We start from the raw sequence: 12,317 nt of genomic DNA on the forward strand, positions 1-12,317 counted from the left end.
GGAGGTGATTTGGGGCAATTCCAAAATGCTTGGGATGGAAAGAGCCTTCCCCATCCAGAGAGAGAAGTTGGGAGAGAATGTGTTTCAAAGCATAATATTTATGTCTTTTTTTTACTGTTGTTTGCTTGTTGTTTTTTTTTTTTTCTTTTGATCTGGTTTTTCTTGGTGAATCTGCAAATGTTTAGAAGAATTGTGCGTTTAACATATATCGGATTGCTTGTTGTCTAAGGGAGGGGGGAGGAGGGAGAAAAAATTGGAACACAAGGCTTTGCAGAGGTGAATGTTGAGTGCATGTATTTGGGAAAAAAAATGTAAATGTAATTGAGAAATATGTAATAAAAATAAAAAAGAAAAATTTCAATTGGAGCCATGAAGAATGGGACAGGAGGGAAACTAATGTCAAACAATCAGGCAGAGCCTACAAAAGAAGAACAAAGCCAGGGCCTGCCCTCAAGGAGCTTACATTCTAATGGGGGACACAACAGGAAAATGAATACGTGCAAAGCCAGTAGGAGCAACGAGCCGAGGTTGGTTCTGCAGGAGGGAGGATTAAAGGATGCGCATAGTCTTTGGGCCCAGGTCCGGTGGCGCCCGGGGAACCAGCTTCCCACTCCACTGACGGTCCAGGCGCATTCTAGCCTTCTCCCAGCTCTCCCTTAAGCCCGGCCCCCTGTCCTTTACGCTCCTCCCCCTCCTCCCTCCTTCGTCAGTTTCCAGCCCTCGAGTTCAGGGACGGCCCCTTTCCCCGCCCCGTTTCCGGCGGTTCTCGCGAGATCAGGGGGCGGAAGTTTTTTTCACTGGGGGGACCTGAGTCGCCGCACGTGCGTGATCTCCGTGGTTTTTGCTGCCGCTGCCGCGGCGGGGGCTGCGGGTCAGAGCACCGGCGCCATGGGGAAGCTGCACCGGCGCTTCAACGTCAAAGGGCGGCAGCAGCAGCCGCCGTCGGCGGGACCTGAGCCTGCGCGGCCGGAAGTCCAGGTGCAGCTGGAGTTGGACGGTAAGAACTCTTTGAGTGTGTCTTCTTTTCTGCTAGCCTCCGTTTATTCATCTGTGAAATGGGCATAAAGGAGCTGTGCTCTCGGAGTGCCTTCTCCGAGCCTTGGTTAACTCATCAGTGAAATGGGCATAAAGGAACTGTGCTTTCTGAGTGCCTTCTCCGAGCCTTGGTTAACCCATCTGTGAAATGGGCATAAAGGAACTGTGCTTTCTGAGTGCCTTCTCCGAGCCTTGGTTAACTCATCTGTGAAATGGGCATAAAGGAACTGTGCTCTCCAAGCCTTCTCTAAGCCTTGGATTATTCATATGCAAAATGGGCACAAAGGAGCTGGGCTTTCTGAGTGACTTCTCTGAGCCTCAGTTTTTTCATCTGTCAAATGACTAGAGAAGGAAATGTGACAAGCCACTGCAGTGTCTCTGCCAAGAAAACCCCAGCGGAGTCATGAAGAGTCCATACAGCTGAACAACTATATATACATGCAGAGAACTTTTGTGTATGTGTCAGTGGTGCAGTGGATACAATGCTGGGCTTGAGCCCAGTTTCAGGGGTCCTCAAACTACGGCCCGCGGGCCAGATGCGGCAGCTAAGAATGATTTTCCCCCTCCCCCAGGGCTATGAAGTTTCTTTATTTAAAGGCCCACAAAGTTTTTGTTTTTACTATAGTCCGGCCCTCCCACAGTCTGAGGGACAGTGAACTGGCCCCCTATTTAAAAAGTTTGAGGACCCCTGATTCCTTATTTGGACACTTTGTTTAGCTCAGTTTTGCCATTTGTAAAATGGGGATAATAATAGCACCTGCCTCCCAGAACTGGGAGGATCAGGTGAGATGTTTTGAAGGGCTTTGAAACCTTAAGGCTCAAGGTTGAGTGCCACTGTTATTATCGTTGTTATAAAAGTGAGCAAGGCGCAGTGATGATCTCCAAGGTCCACAAAAAATTATTAAGCACCTACTATGTGCCTGTGCCACGTGGTGGGTTATACAAAAAAGAAGCAAAAGACCGCCGACCTCCCCAAGGCGCTCAGTCATAAAAATGGTGGCGTGAATGTGTGTATTCCCTGTCTTGAGATGCGACTTCATCCAGCTTCCCAAGGGGAACAAGGCAGTGTCCTCTCCCACCTTGTCATGCCTTGGGGGTCCTTCCGCTTAGAACAGGAAGCAGTCTCTCCCATTTTACAGGACTGAAGCTAGAGGGGCCCAAGGCTAGCTGGTAGTAGGCCTCAGAGGTGGGATTCAGGTGGGTGTCTTTCCAAGGTGATGGGGAGCCATGAATGGCCCCAGAGTAAGTCCAGCAGTTCAGCCAGTGCTGAGTCCGCCCAACTGTACGGTATCTCTCACCCCACTTCCCTCCTTGTTTCCACAAAAGTTGTTTGAGTTACTTTGTCTGAGGCTTTGCCAAAATCTAGTCAGCCTCCCTCTAGCCTTCCCTTGGTCTCGCTACTATTCGGTTGCCCCATTAAAGCAAGGAACTTGGGTTTCCCGGTATGATTGGTTCTTCTCCTATAAAACCCTTCCCAATATTCATGTTTGCTGTCGGTGTGCTTGAGCTCTGGGCCAGCGCCGGCCAGCTTGACCCCGAGGCCTCTGGGCTTTGAGGACTCAGGCTCAGGTGTCCTTCCAGACAGAGACCTGTTGAAGGGAGTGGATGAGAGCAATGTACTCGTCCTGCCCGGACGGAAGGAGAAGAAGAAGAAGGCTGTACCCACCACCAAGAAGGAGAAGAAGCCCCTGACCAAGAAGGAGAAGAAGCTCCTACAGAAAGTGCTGGAGCAAAAGACAAAAAAGATGCAGGTATGAGCGGGGGCGGCTGGCTCTGCTCCAGGGACTGGGGGAGATGGGCTCCCAGGCCCCTTCTGCTGTGGCCTTTGGGGGTCCTTCAAAGGGTGGGTTAAGTGCTGGTTGGTGATCTCCCGTGGCCGTTTTGGTGGCATTCCTATAGAATGGGTCTAGGACGTGTCACTACCCTGCTCGTTTTCTTATAGTTTGTGTTCTGCAGCCTGATGCATGGGTGTACAGAATAACAGCTTTTCCTATAAGGGAAGGAAAAGATATAAGCTTGTTCTTGATGTCAGCACCTTCTTGACCAGAATGAGATGGGTTTATTCATCTTTATTTCCTCAATACCTAGCAGGAGGTTTCTGTCCTTGGTAGATGGTTAATAAGTCTTAGATGAAGAAAATAAATGGAATAATCCAATAATGATTCAGTGAATGAATTAATGAATGAATGAAAGAATTATCCAATGAATCAGTGAACAAATGCTTCTCAAGTGACCATGAGTCTGAGGCTCTGTCTCTGGGCTCAGCTCTTGTCCAAGTCCTGGCTGTGGTTACCCTGATTTATTGTTTTGTCCATGGGACTTAAGAGCCTGCCTTTGCCTCTGGGGATGGGCTGGTGGCTGGTGGCCCAGGCCCTTCCTCTGTGGGGCTGGGGGCTCCTGATTGCCAAAATCCATCTCTCCCCAAACAACTTGAGCCCTTCCACACTGCTACCTTCCAAGCCCACCTAGAAGGAGAATCATTCCCAGATTCTCCTGCTTTGTCCCACAGGGTGTTAATTGAGACTGTTAGAACATTTCCCTAACCACGTCTCAGTTTTGACCCAGTCTGTCTTTTTTTTTCTACTCACCTGAAGGGCTGGGGAAGGACAGTAAGATCATATGTGTGTCACCCTCATTTCTCTCCCCCCTCTTCTTTCCAGCGAGCAGAATTATTGCAGAAACTGAGTGAAGTCCAGGCTTCTGAGGCAGAAATGCGGCTTCTCTTTACCTCCTCCAAACTAGGGACTGGTGAGCGGATGTACCACAGCAAAAGGTGAGGTGTCCTGCTGCCTCCGGAGGGAGGGATGGCTTACCACAAGCAGGATAAGCTCAAGTGCTCCCTTGGCTCACCTGTAGAGTTTGTTTGCAGATGCTAAAAGGGACAACTCTGTATCTATGTGTGTGATTGTGTGTGTCTCTGTGTTGTGTCTGTGTGTATGTTGTCTGTGTATGTGTGTAGTGTGTCTATATATGTCTGTGTATGTTTGTTGTGTCTGTGTGTATGTCTATTTGTGTCTGTATTTTATGTCTGTGTGTGTGTATGTTGGCCCCGGGGGGTTGGTGAATATGAAGGGGAAAAGGAGGAAGGGAGCCTTGGGGGTGGTCCTGGCCAGCTGGCTGCAGGGTGAGCCCCTGCCCCTCACAGGGGAACATCCCATATGCTGACCCTGTGGCTGACATTGTCCGAGGTCAGGCTTGAATTTGGCTCTTTTTGGGCTCTATCCCTTGATTCCTCTGGTGTCCCTGCTTGCTCCTTCAGTAAGACGGAAGAGCCCAACGCTGGGGGTCCGGAGAAGATTAGTGGCATCCGTGGAGCCCACAGAAAAAGACGAAGGCTACCCTCGGAAGAGGAGTCCGAGTCCTCCAGTGAGGAGTCCTGGGAAGCCCCGGCTGCAGAGGCGGGGGAGAAGGCAGAGGCCAGGGAGGCGCCCGCCCAGCCCATGGTCGAGGACTCCAAGGCTGCCTCTGGCAGCCAGCCCACCTCTTTGCCGGCACCTCCTCCCCCCGCTCCCCGCCAGCCCACGGCAGAGCCCGCCACCTTTGTCCCAGTGGATCGCTCTCCTGAGATCCAGGTTAGTCTCTGCCCATTTCCGGCTCTGGAAGACCTGGAAGGTCGTTGTCTGTAAGCTGTCTCCACGATGGCAGTAGTGCTGGTTTGTGGGATGCTGGGAGGCTTGTGAAGCCCCTCATCATGCTCTCTTCTGCTCCTCAGAAGCCCCGCAGAGGAGGGGCTGCTCATCTTGTACAGATGAGGCCCCGATCAGCGGCTCAGCGCCTAAGCGGGGTTAATACAGATCTTGTTGATTGTCCGGTTCAGCTGACTCTCCACTGGGCCTCTAGTTGCCTGACGGGCTTATTGAAGGCCCGCGGGTAGGTCCTTTATAAGTACTGCTGACCAGATTGGGTGGGAATCAGATGGAGAGTAGGCAGAGCTCGGGCTTTCTGGAGAAGGGAGAGCTGCATCTCACTGTCTAAAAACCAGAAAGCAAAGGGGGAGTTAGGCTGTCTTCCGTGGCCACATCTGGATTCTTCCATGAATCCTCTGTTTCATCAGTTCCCCAGAATCCACAAGAATTCCATGGGAGGGTTCCTTGGTATAACTTGGGAGACTCTGTATTTGTGCTGAAGGAATAGCATCTTTTCTAGGGAGTGAACTGCCAAGGAGAATAATGCTCACAAAAACTAGTAATAACATTGTCATCTGGCACTCAAGAGCACATAAAGTCCTTACACGGACCATCTCATTGCAGCCTTCAAATGTTATCCTATGGTGTGGCTATCCCTGTATTTTATTATCCCTCCAAGGCAGGAGGCTCAGAGATGAGGTGATCTATTCAGACTGTCAGAGCAGGATCCTAGCACCTCACAATTTCAAATATAGAAGGGGCCTGGTCCAGCCCTTCCCTTGAAAAGTATCTCTACTTACCCATATCCAGTAAGTGGGAGAAGGAACCCAGTAGCTCTTGAGACAGTCCATCCACTTTGGGCTAGCTCCAGTTGTTAAGTTTTTCTTTCCATCAAGTATAATTCTACCTTTTTCAGCCTTCATTGTCGCTCTTCGTACTTACTTCTGGGGCCAAATAGGAGTCAGCCAACCCTTATTAAACATTGTTACACATCAGGCATTATGGTGAGCCCTGGAAATACAAAGAAAGGCGAGAAGACGGTCCTTACCCTCAGTGAGATTGCAGTCTAACGGGGGAGACCATTAACAGCAGCAACATACAAACACATACAGTAAATTGGAGATATTCAATGGGGGAAGAGCAAGACCAAACTGTCTTGAGACGGTTGAAAAAAGCTGACTGCTTCTCTCCTTATTAACATCCCCAGCACCTTCATATCTTACGTGGCCTATACTTGGCCAGCTTTGCCATAATAGCTGCCCTCATTGGGACCCTCAGAAGTGTTTTTGATGAAATGAAGTGCCCAGAACTGAACAAACACACTTCCCTCAATGCAGTCTGACTGTGGAAAGTGAAAATAGACCATCACCTCCAAGGAACTAGGTCTCCTTTTTTCCTTTTATTTTTATTAGTTATCATGGGTTTTAGCAATCAAAATGGTGCAAAAAGCCCGCAGCCTCTGTAAGGAAAGCAAGGGAAGAGAAAGAAAGCTGAGAAATAAACAGTTAAATGACCTCTAGGAATCAGAGTGCTGGACTAATATTTTGATCTTTTGACCTCAGCCCATCAGCTTCCCTTTTTCTTTTCTCCATATTTACACTGGTCTTCTCCCACTTGTCAGTCAGGCTCTGCCTTGTCATTTGTTTTTTTGAAGGGTCTGCATTTCCAGCCTTCTCACGTCTTGATGCTATAGGGGAACGTAGCTTTAGGCAAAGAGTCTTTGTGGTCACACACTTGCTGTACTCTTCCTAGGTATCAGAGTCCCTTTGATAAGGTCCCTTCTTGTTACCTTGGCCATTTTGCTTTAATTTATTTCCTCATCACTATCTCTCCATTGTGACTGGGTAAAAGTCAGCATATCTGTTGGACATGCCAAAGAAATCTTCCAGTTTCTTTAGTCGTTCCTCACTTTCCCAACTAGCATAGCCATCTTTTCATTGATGGTTTTTACCAACTTCTTGGCAAATTCTCAATGTCAGTGGGCTCCTCACCTACTTTGGGCTTCTCAAAATAGCTGTCGCTTCTTGTCCTCGTCTCTTTCTTGGTCCTGCTCTCTGTCCCTTTCTCTTTTTCTCTCTCATTCTTGGTCCCAGTCTCACTTGCATTCACAATATCACTCCTGTTCTTTTTCCCTTTGAACCTTACTTGTTGATGATGGCTCCTCTTAATCAATGTACCCATACAATCTAGTGAGACACAATTTTATGGGGATGCCCACGATGAATGTGTTATAGAGGATTGGGTTGAAAATTTTTTTTTAACTTTCTTTTTAAAAAGTTTTATTTTGTTAAATATTTGCCAATTGCATTTAAAAAATTTTTAATATCATTTTAAAAAATTATGTACTCCAGATTCTCTCCTTCTCTCCCTCCTACCCCTTCCTGACTCATCAGGAAAGGAGGCAATATGACATTTAAAATTTTTTTGTTCTGTTAAATATTTGCCAGTAATATTAAAAAAAATTTTTAGGCATTCATTTTTTTTAAATTATGAGTTTCAAATTCTCTCCTTTCCTCCCTCCTACTCTTCCCTGACTCATTGAAAAGGAGTCAATATGATATCAATTATATATGTGAAGTCATGCAAAACATTTCCATATTAGTCATGTTGCCAAAAAAAAGAAAGAAAGAAAGAAAGATAAAGATGATGAAAAAAATATTCTTCAGTCTGCCCTCAGACTTTAGCAGTTCTGAATATTTTCCATTATTTCTTTGGACTTGTCCTGCTCATTGTCTTGATCAGAGTAATTAAGTGTTTTCACAATTGATCATCTTTACAATGTTGCTATTACTCTATACAATGATCTTCATGTTGTATCACTTCATATTGTATCAGTTCAAGTAAGTCTTCTCAGGTCTTTCTGATGCCATCCCCCTCATTCTTTATAGCACCATAGTATTCCATCCCAATCATAGAACAACTTGTTCAGCCATTCCTTACTTGACAAACGTCTCCTTAATTTCTAATTTCCCTCCCACCATTTATAGCTGCTATAAGTATATTTTTTCCTTCATATAGGTTCCTTTCCCTTTTCTTTGATCTCTTTGGGAGTAGAACCATAGCAGGGCTATTGCTAGATCAAAGGGTATGTGCAGTTTTATACCCTTGTGGATATCGTTCCAAATAGTTCTCCAGAATGGTCAGACCATTTCACAGCTCCATCAATAATCCATTAGTTTCCCTATTTATCTATGTCCCCTCTACATTTATCATTTTTCCTTTCTGTCATATTAGCCTGATAGCTGTGAGATAGTATCTCAGAGTTGTTTTAATTTATGTTTTTCTAATTAGTAGTAATTTAGAGCATTTTTAAATGTTAACTATTGATAGCTTTGCTATTTTTTTCTTCAGAAAACTGCCTGTTCATATCCTTTGATCATTTATCCACTGGAGAATGGCTCTTATTTTTATAAATTTGACTCTGAAACTTTCTTTTAAAAAGATTTTCCCTGGTTTCCTACTTTCCTTCTGATTTCAGCTGCATTGTTTTGTTTGTACAAAACTTTTTTTAATTTCATATGATCAAAATTATCCATTTTGCTTCACATGATCTTTTCAGTCTCAAATAAGAGACTTAAACTCTTCTCTTATCCATAAATCTCACAGGAATATTTGTTCCTGCTGCCCTAATTTATGATCTCACCCTTTTTTGTCTAAATCATTTACCTGGAATAGGTTGAATTTGAATTAGATGGATGCCTGAGTGCCTTCCAATTCTGAAATTCTATTATTCTCACTAACTAGTCACTGAGACAACCAGTAATAAAAACACCAAGGCCTATGTTCTGGGATTCCTAGAATGGGGGGCAAATTGTCTTACTTCATTTTGAAGAGGGGAAATTGTGATATTCTGGAAAATAACATTTTTTTCAAAATAGATCTTACTTTCTCATTTATCTAAATGACAATGGTCTAACCATTCTGGAGAACAATTTGGAACTATGGCCACAGAGCTATGAAACTGCATATACCCTTTGACCTAGCAATACCCTTGCTATGATTCTACCCCAAAGAGATCAAAGAAAAGAGAAAAGAACCCAGTTTCCTTATCTATCAAATAAGGGGGTTGACCCATTGGCTTCTAGAGTACTCCCTGGTGTAAATATATAATCCTTATGTGTCTTCTTGGTTTCCTCATCTTGAGAGTGGGGAGTGGGGGTGTTGAGGGGGACAGACTTAGCAGCCTTTGAGAACTCTTCGCCTTCATATTGGTGCTTTTCAAGGCCTGAAAGTCTCGAGATTGTGATACTATTGTTTCTTTGACAGGAAGCCCGGCTCAAGCTCCCTATTCTTTCAGAAGAGCAAGTGATCATGGAGGCTGTTGCAGAGAATCCCACTGTCATCATATGTGGGGAGACAGGGAGCGGGAAGACCACCCAGGTGCCCCAGTTTCTGTATGAAGCTGGGTATAGCAGGTACTTGCCAAAGAACACTCACAGGGAATCCCTACCCCCAGCTTCTCGTGGACATGACCCTTAGAAGCTTTTCCCAGAGCCAGATTCTCTCTTGGAAGTCTTTCTTTCATTGTAGACATATTCTCACAAAGAGGATTTGCTCCTGGATGGGACTCGTAGATCCCAACTTTCTGGGTCTTTCTTAGGGACAAATTAGTGGGTAAAGCTTAAGGAGTAGAGCAGAGGGAACCATGGCATGTAGTGCCTGCTTGATGCCCACTCCAGAGAAGCTGGATCTGGGCAGCCTCAGCATCCACACCTGGCACCATCTTCCCCTGCTTCCCCCTGGCATGGAGGGCACCAAGTTCTCAAGGGCTGGGTCGGTAGCTGCTTGGCTCTGGTAGGGCATACCCATTAGAAAGACTTAGAACACAGAGCTAGCCCTCCATTCGGGTCTCATGGTCGCCTAGCCAAATACCTAGAACTCATTTCCACAGGGGACCTCCCAGGGATGATGCCTCTGGTCACCCAAGGCCCTGAATTCCTCTTGCTGAGCTATGGAAGGGTTAGGATAACCTGTGTCTAGGCAGAGAGGGCTCATGAAGCAAAATTGTCATAACTGACAGAATTTGTGCCCAGCTCAGAAATAGTGTCATATTGGGGGAAGGGGAGATAATTATGCAATTATTATCTCTTGATCCTCCCAGGGATGGGAGATTGGTGCAGTTATTATCACCTCTATTTTAAGGATGGGTAAACTGAGGCAGGCAGAAGCAAGTTTCCCAGGGTTACCCAACTAGTAAGTGACTAAGGCTGGATTTGAACTTGAGTCTTCTCTTTGCATAGTGGCACCTCCAGTGCCTCAGCCAGTTTTGAACTGCTGCCTAATAAGGGGCGGCTGGAACTTCCATTGGAAAAGGAGCTTTGTATCTCTATCACTTAGCACAGAAAGAGGTTCATAAATGAATGTTGTCATTGTAGCACAGCTAGACAAAATGAAAGAATCTGATAGAAGAAGGAAACATTTGGCTTTAGAATAACTTTTTCTTGTTCTTCTCTGTTTTCACATCCCCTTCATTTCCCTTCATATTCCTCTCCCCTCTCCCTTCCAGAGCACCTTATCATCCCTTATGATCATGGTTCTTTTTAAAAGGGGAAAAAAAAATAGTTTTGCAGAACTGAAATGATATAGCAACCAATGCAGCGTTCCATGATCCCTCATTTCTGCAAAGAAAGAGAGCAAGTATTTTCTCATATTCCTTTGGAGCCAAAACTTGGTCAATAGAACAAGTACTTAATAAGTGTATGCTATGTACAGAGCACCTGTAGAGCAGTGGTTCTAGGTGCTGGAGATACAGAGACAAAAAGGAAATGGGCCCTGCCCTCAGAGAGGTTGCTTTCTATGGGGAATCTAGAACAATTGACCAGATTAGTAAATCCACATGAATTTGGGCACATTGAGACCCAGATTTCAACTTTCGCAAATGCATGTGGAGTTACTTATCTGGTTGGGGTTGGGTGGAGGCTTCCCAGAGGAGTTGTCCCCTAAGGTGAGTCTGAAGGAAGGCTTCTGAGGGGCAGCGTGAACAACATCCAGGCAGGCAAAACTGGCTGGAGCCGAGTGGTGAGGGCCTTGACAGAAGCCACGTCCCTTCCTGCATTTAGAAAGTCAGTTGCCTCGTGAGTCTCAGCTGGACCCCAAAATAAATTGTAGCTGCTTAAGGCCAGCCATAGCATGATGTGGTGGAAAGGATGCTGCATCTCAAATTACACATCCCACATTTGAATTCTGGCTCTGTCACTTATTACCTGTGTGAACTTGGGCATCAGCTCACGTTTCTGGGCCTCCTTATTCTCATCTTGGAAAAGGGGACTGGATTTAGTGATCTCTAAGGCTCCTTAGTAGAGATACATGATTTATATATGTCAACATATAATATATGATGTGCCCTAAATATATGGTCCTATGTAGGCTCCTCAAGCTATGTTGGCATTTAATAGAAATACATGACTTATATTATAATGTATATAGCATATATAATCATGTATATAAATACATGATTTATATAGATGATGCGTTCTAAATATATGATTCTATGTGATAGCTCCTTGAGATGTATTGGCATTTGTATGCCCCAGCTGTCTGCCCAGCAGACAAGCTTGTTTATGTTCTAATCCATGCAGTGAATATTTATTAACTATCTAGTTAGGAGGCTCCTCAGGGGACTCTAGGGCTACAAAAGCCATATGGAAATAGTCCCTGACCTCAAGAAACTTGCCTTCTAATTTTTAAAAAATTAATTAATTAATTTTTTACTTTACAAAACATATGCATGGGTAATTTTTCAACACTGAGCCTTGCAAAGCCTTGTGTTCCAAATTTCTCCCCCTTCCTCCCACCCCCTCCTCTAGAGGGCAAATAATCCAATATACGTTAAACATTTAAAATATATGTTAAATCCAATATATTATGCATATTTATATAATTATCTTGCTTGCCTTCTTCTAAATCCTTCTTTGGGGCAGTGAGAGGTGCTTGGGTACAAGAGGTTTCTGGAAATTCCTTTTTACAGAAACATTTTGTTGATTAACGTCCAACCAGAATTTCATGCTTATTTGCTCACGGTGCTAAATTGGTGCTTGATTGTAATATCCTTTTCTGATGATCTGCACATCTAACTGAGGAACAAGGCCATTTGCTTTTGAGATAGAAACAGGCCCCTGATTTCCATACACGCAGTGTATTATAATTTGCTTTCAATCTACTCATCATGGAATTCTGTCTTCCAGCAGAACATAAGCTTCTTGAGGGCAAGATGTTTTATTTTTGCCTTTGAATCCTTGTACTTAGCTCAGGGCTTGACATGCCATAGGCACTTAATAATTACATCTTGAAATGAATCAAATGGAGCAATATTTTGTTTTCCTTTTTCCCACTGGATCCTTTAGGTCATGGCTGTTTCATAAAATCTCCTCTAGGTTATCTGCTGTAATGAAAGAGGACAAATCCTAGCTCATCTGTGCATAACTTTTTAGATTGTAGAGTATGTCGACCCTTAACGCATCCATTTATCTCCTAATTCTGTCTTGCTCATTTGGACTAATGATAAACTAGGTTTCCAGTCTGGGGAGGGGATTGCTACTGACTCCCCTACCAGAATATAAGCTTTTTGAGGATAGGGACTGTGTCATTTTTGTTTCTCCAGGGCCTGGGATATAGTTGGCACTTAATAAATGCTTGTTTCTTGATTGACTGGGAGGC

General features: G+C 44.8%; 1 protein-coding gene across 1 annotated transcript in view; it reads left to right on the plus strand.

Annotated features, from left to right (window-relative positions):
• The first annotated feature begins 791 nt into the window (after positions 1 to 791).
• Positions 792 to 12,317, plus strand: part of DHX37 (DEAH-box helicase 37) — a 31,322-nt gene continuing 19,796 nt past the window's right edge. The window contains exons 1-5 of the mRNA XM_051972620.1: positions 792 to 997; positions 2,617 to 2,786; positions 3,696 to 3,808; positions 4,295 to 4,607; positions 8,928 to 9,076. Coding sequence (XP_051828580.1) covers positions 889 to 997; positions 2,617 to 2,786; positions 3,696 to 3,808; positions 4,295 to 4,607; positions 8,928 to 9,076 — 854 coding nt within the window. The 5' untranslated portion in view covers positions 792 to 888. The remainder of the gene's footprint in view (positions 998 to 2,616; positions 2,787 to 3,695; positions 3,809 to 4,294; positions 4,608 to 8,927; positions 9,077 to 12,317) is intronic.

The sequence above is a fragment of the Antechinus flavipes genome, chromosome 1 (genome assembly GCF_016432865.1).
Source record: "Antechinus flavipes isolate AdamAnt ecotype Samford, QLD, Australia chromosome 1, AdamAnt_v2, whole genome shotgun sequence".
NCBI classification, from domain to species: Eukaryota; Metazoa; Chordata; class Mammalia; order Dasyuromorphia; family Dasyuridae; genus Antechinus; species Antechinus flavipes.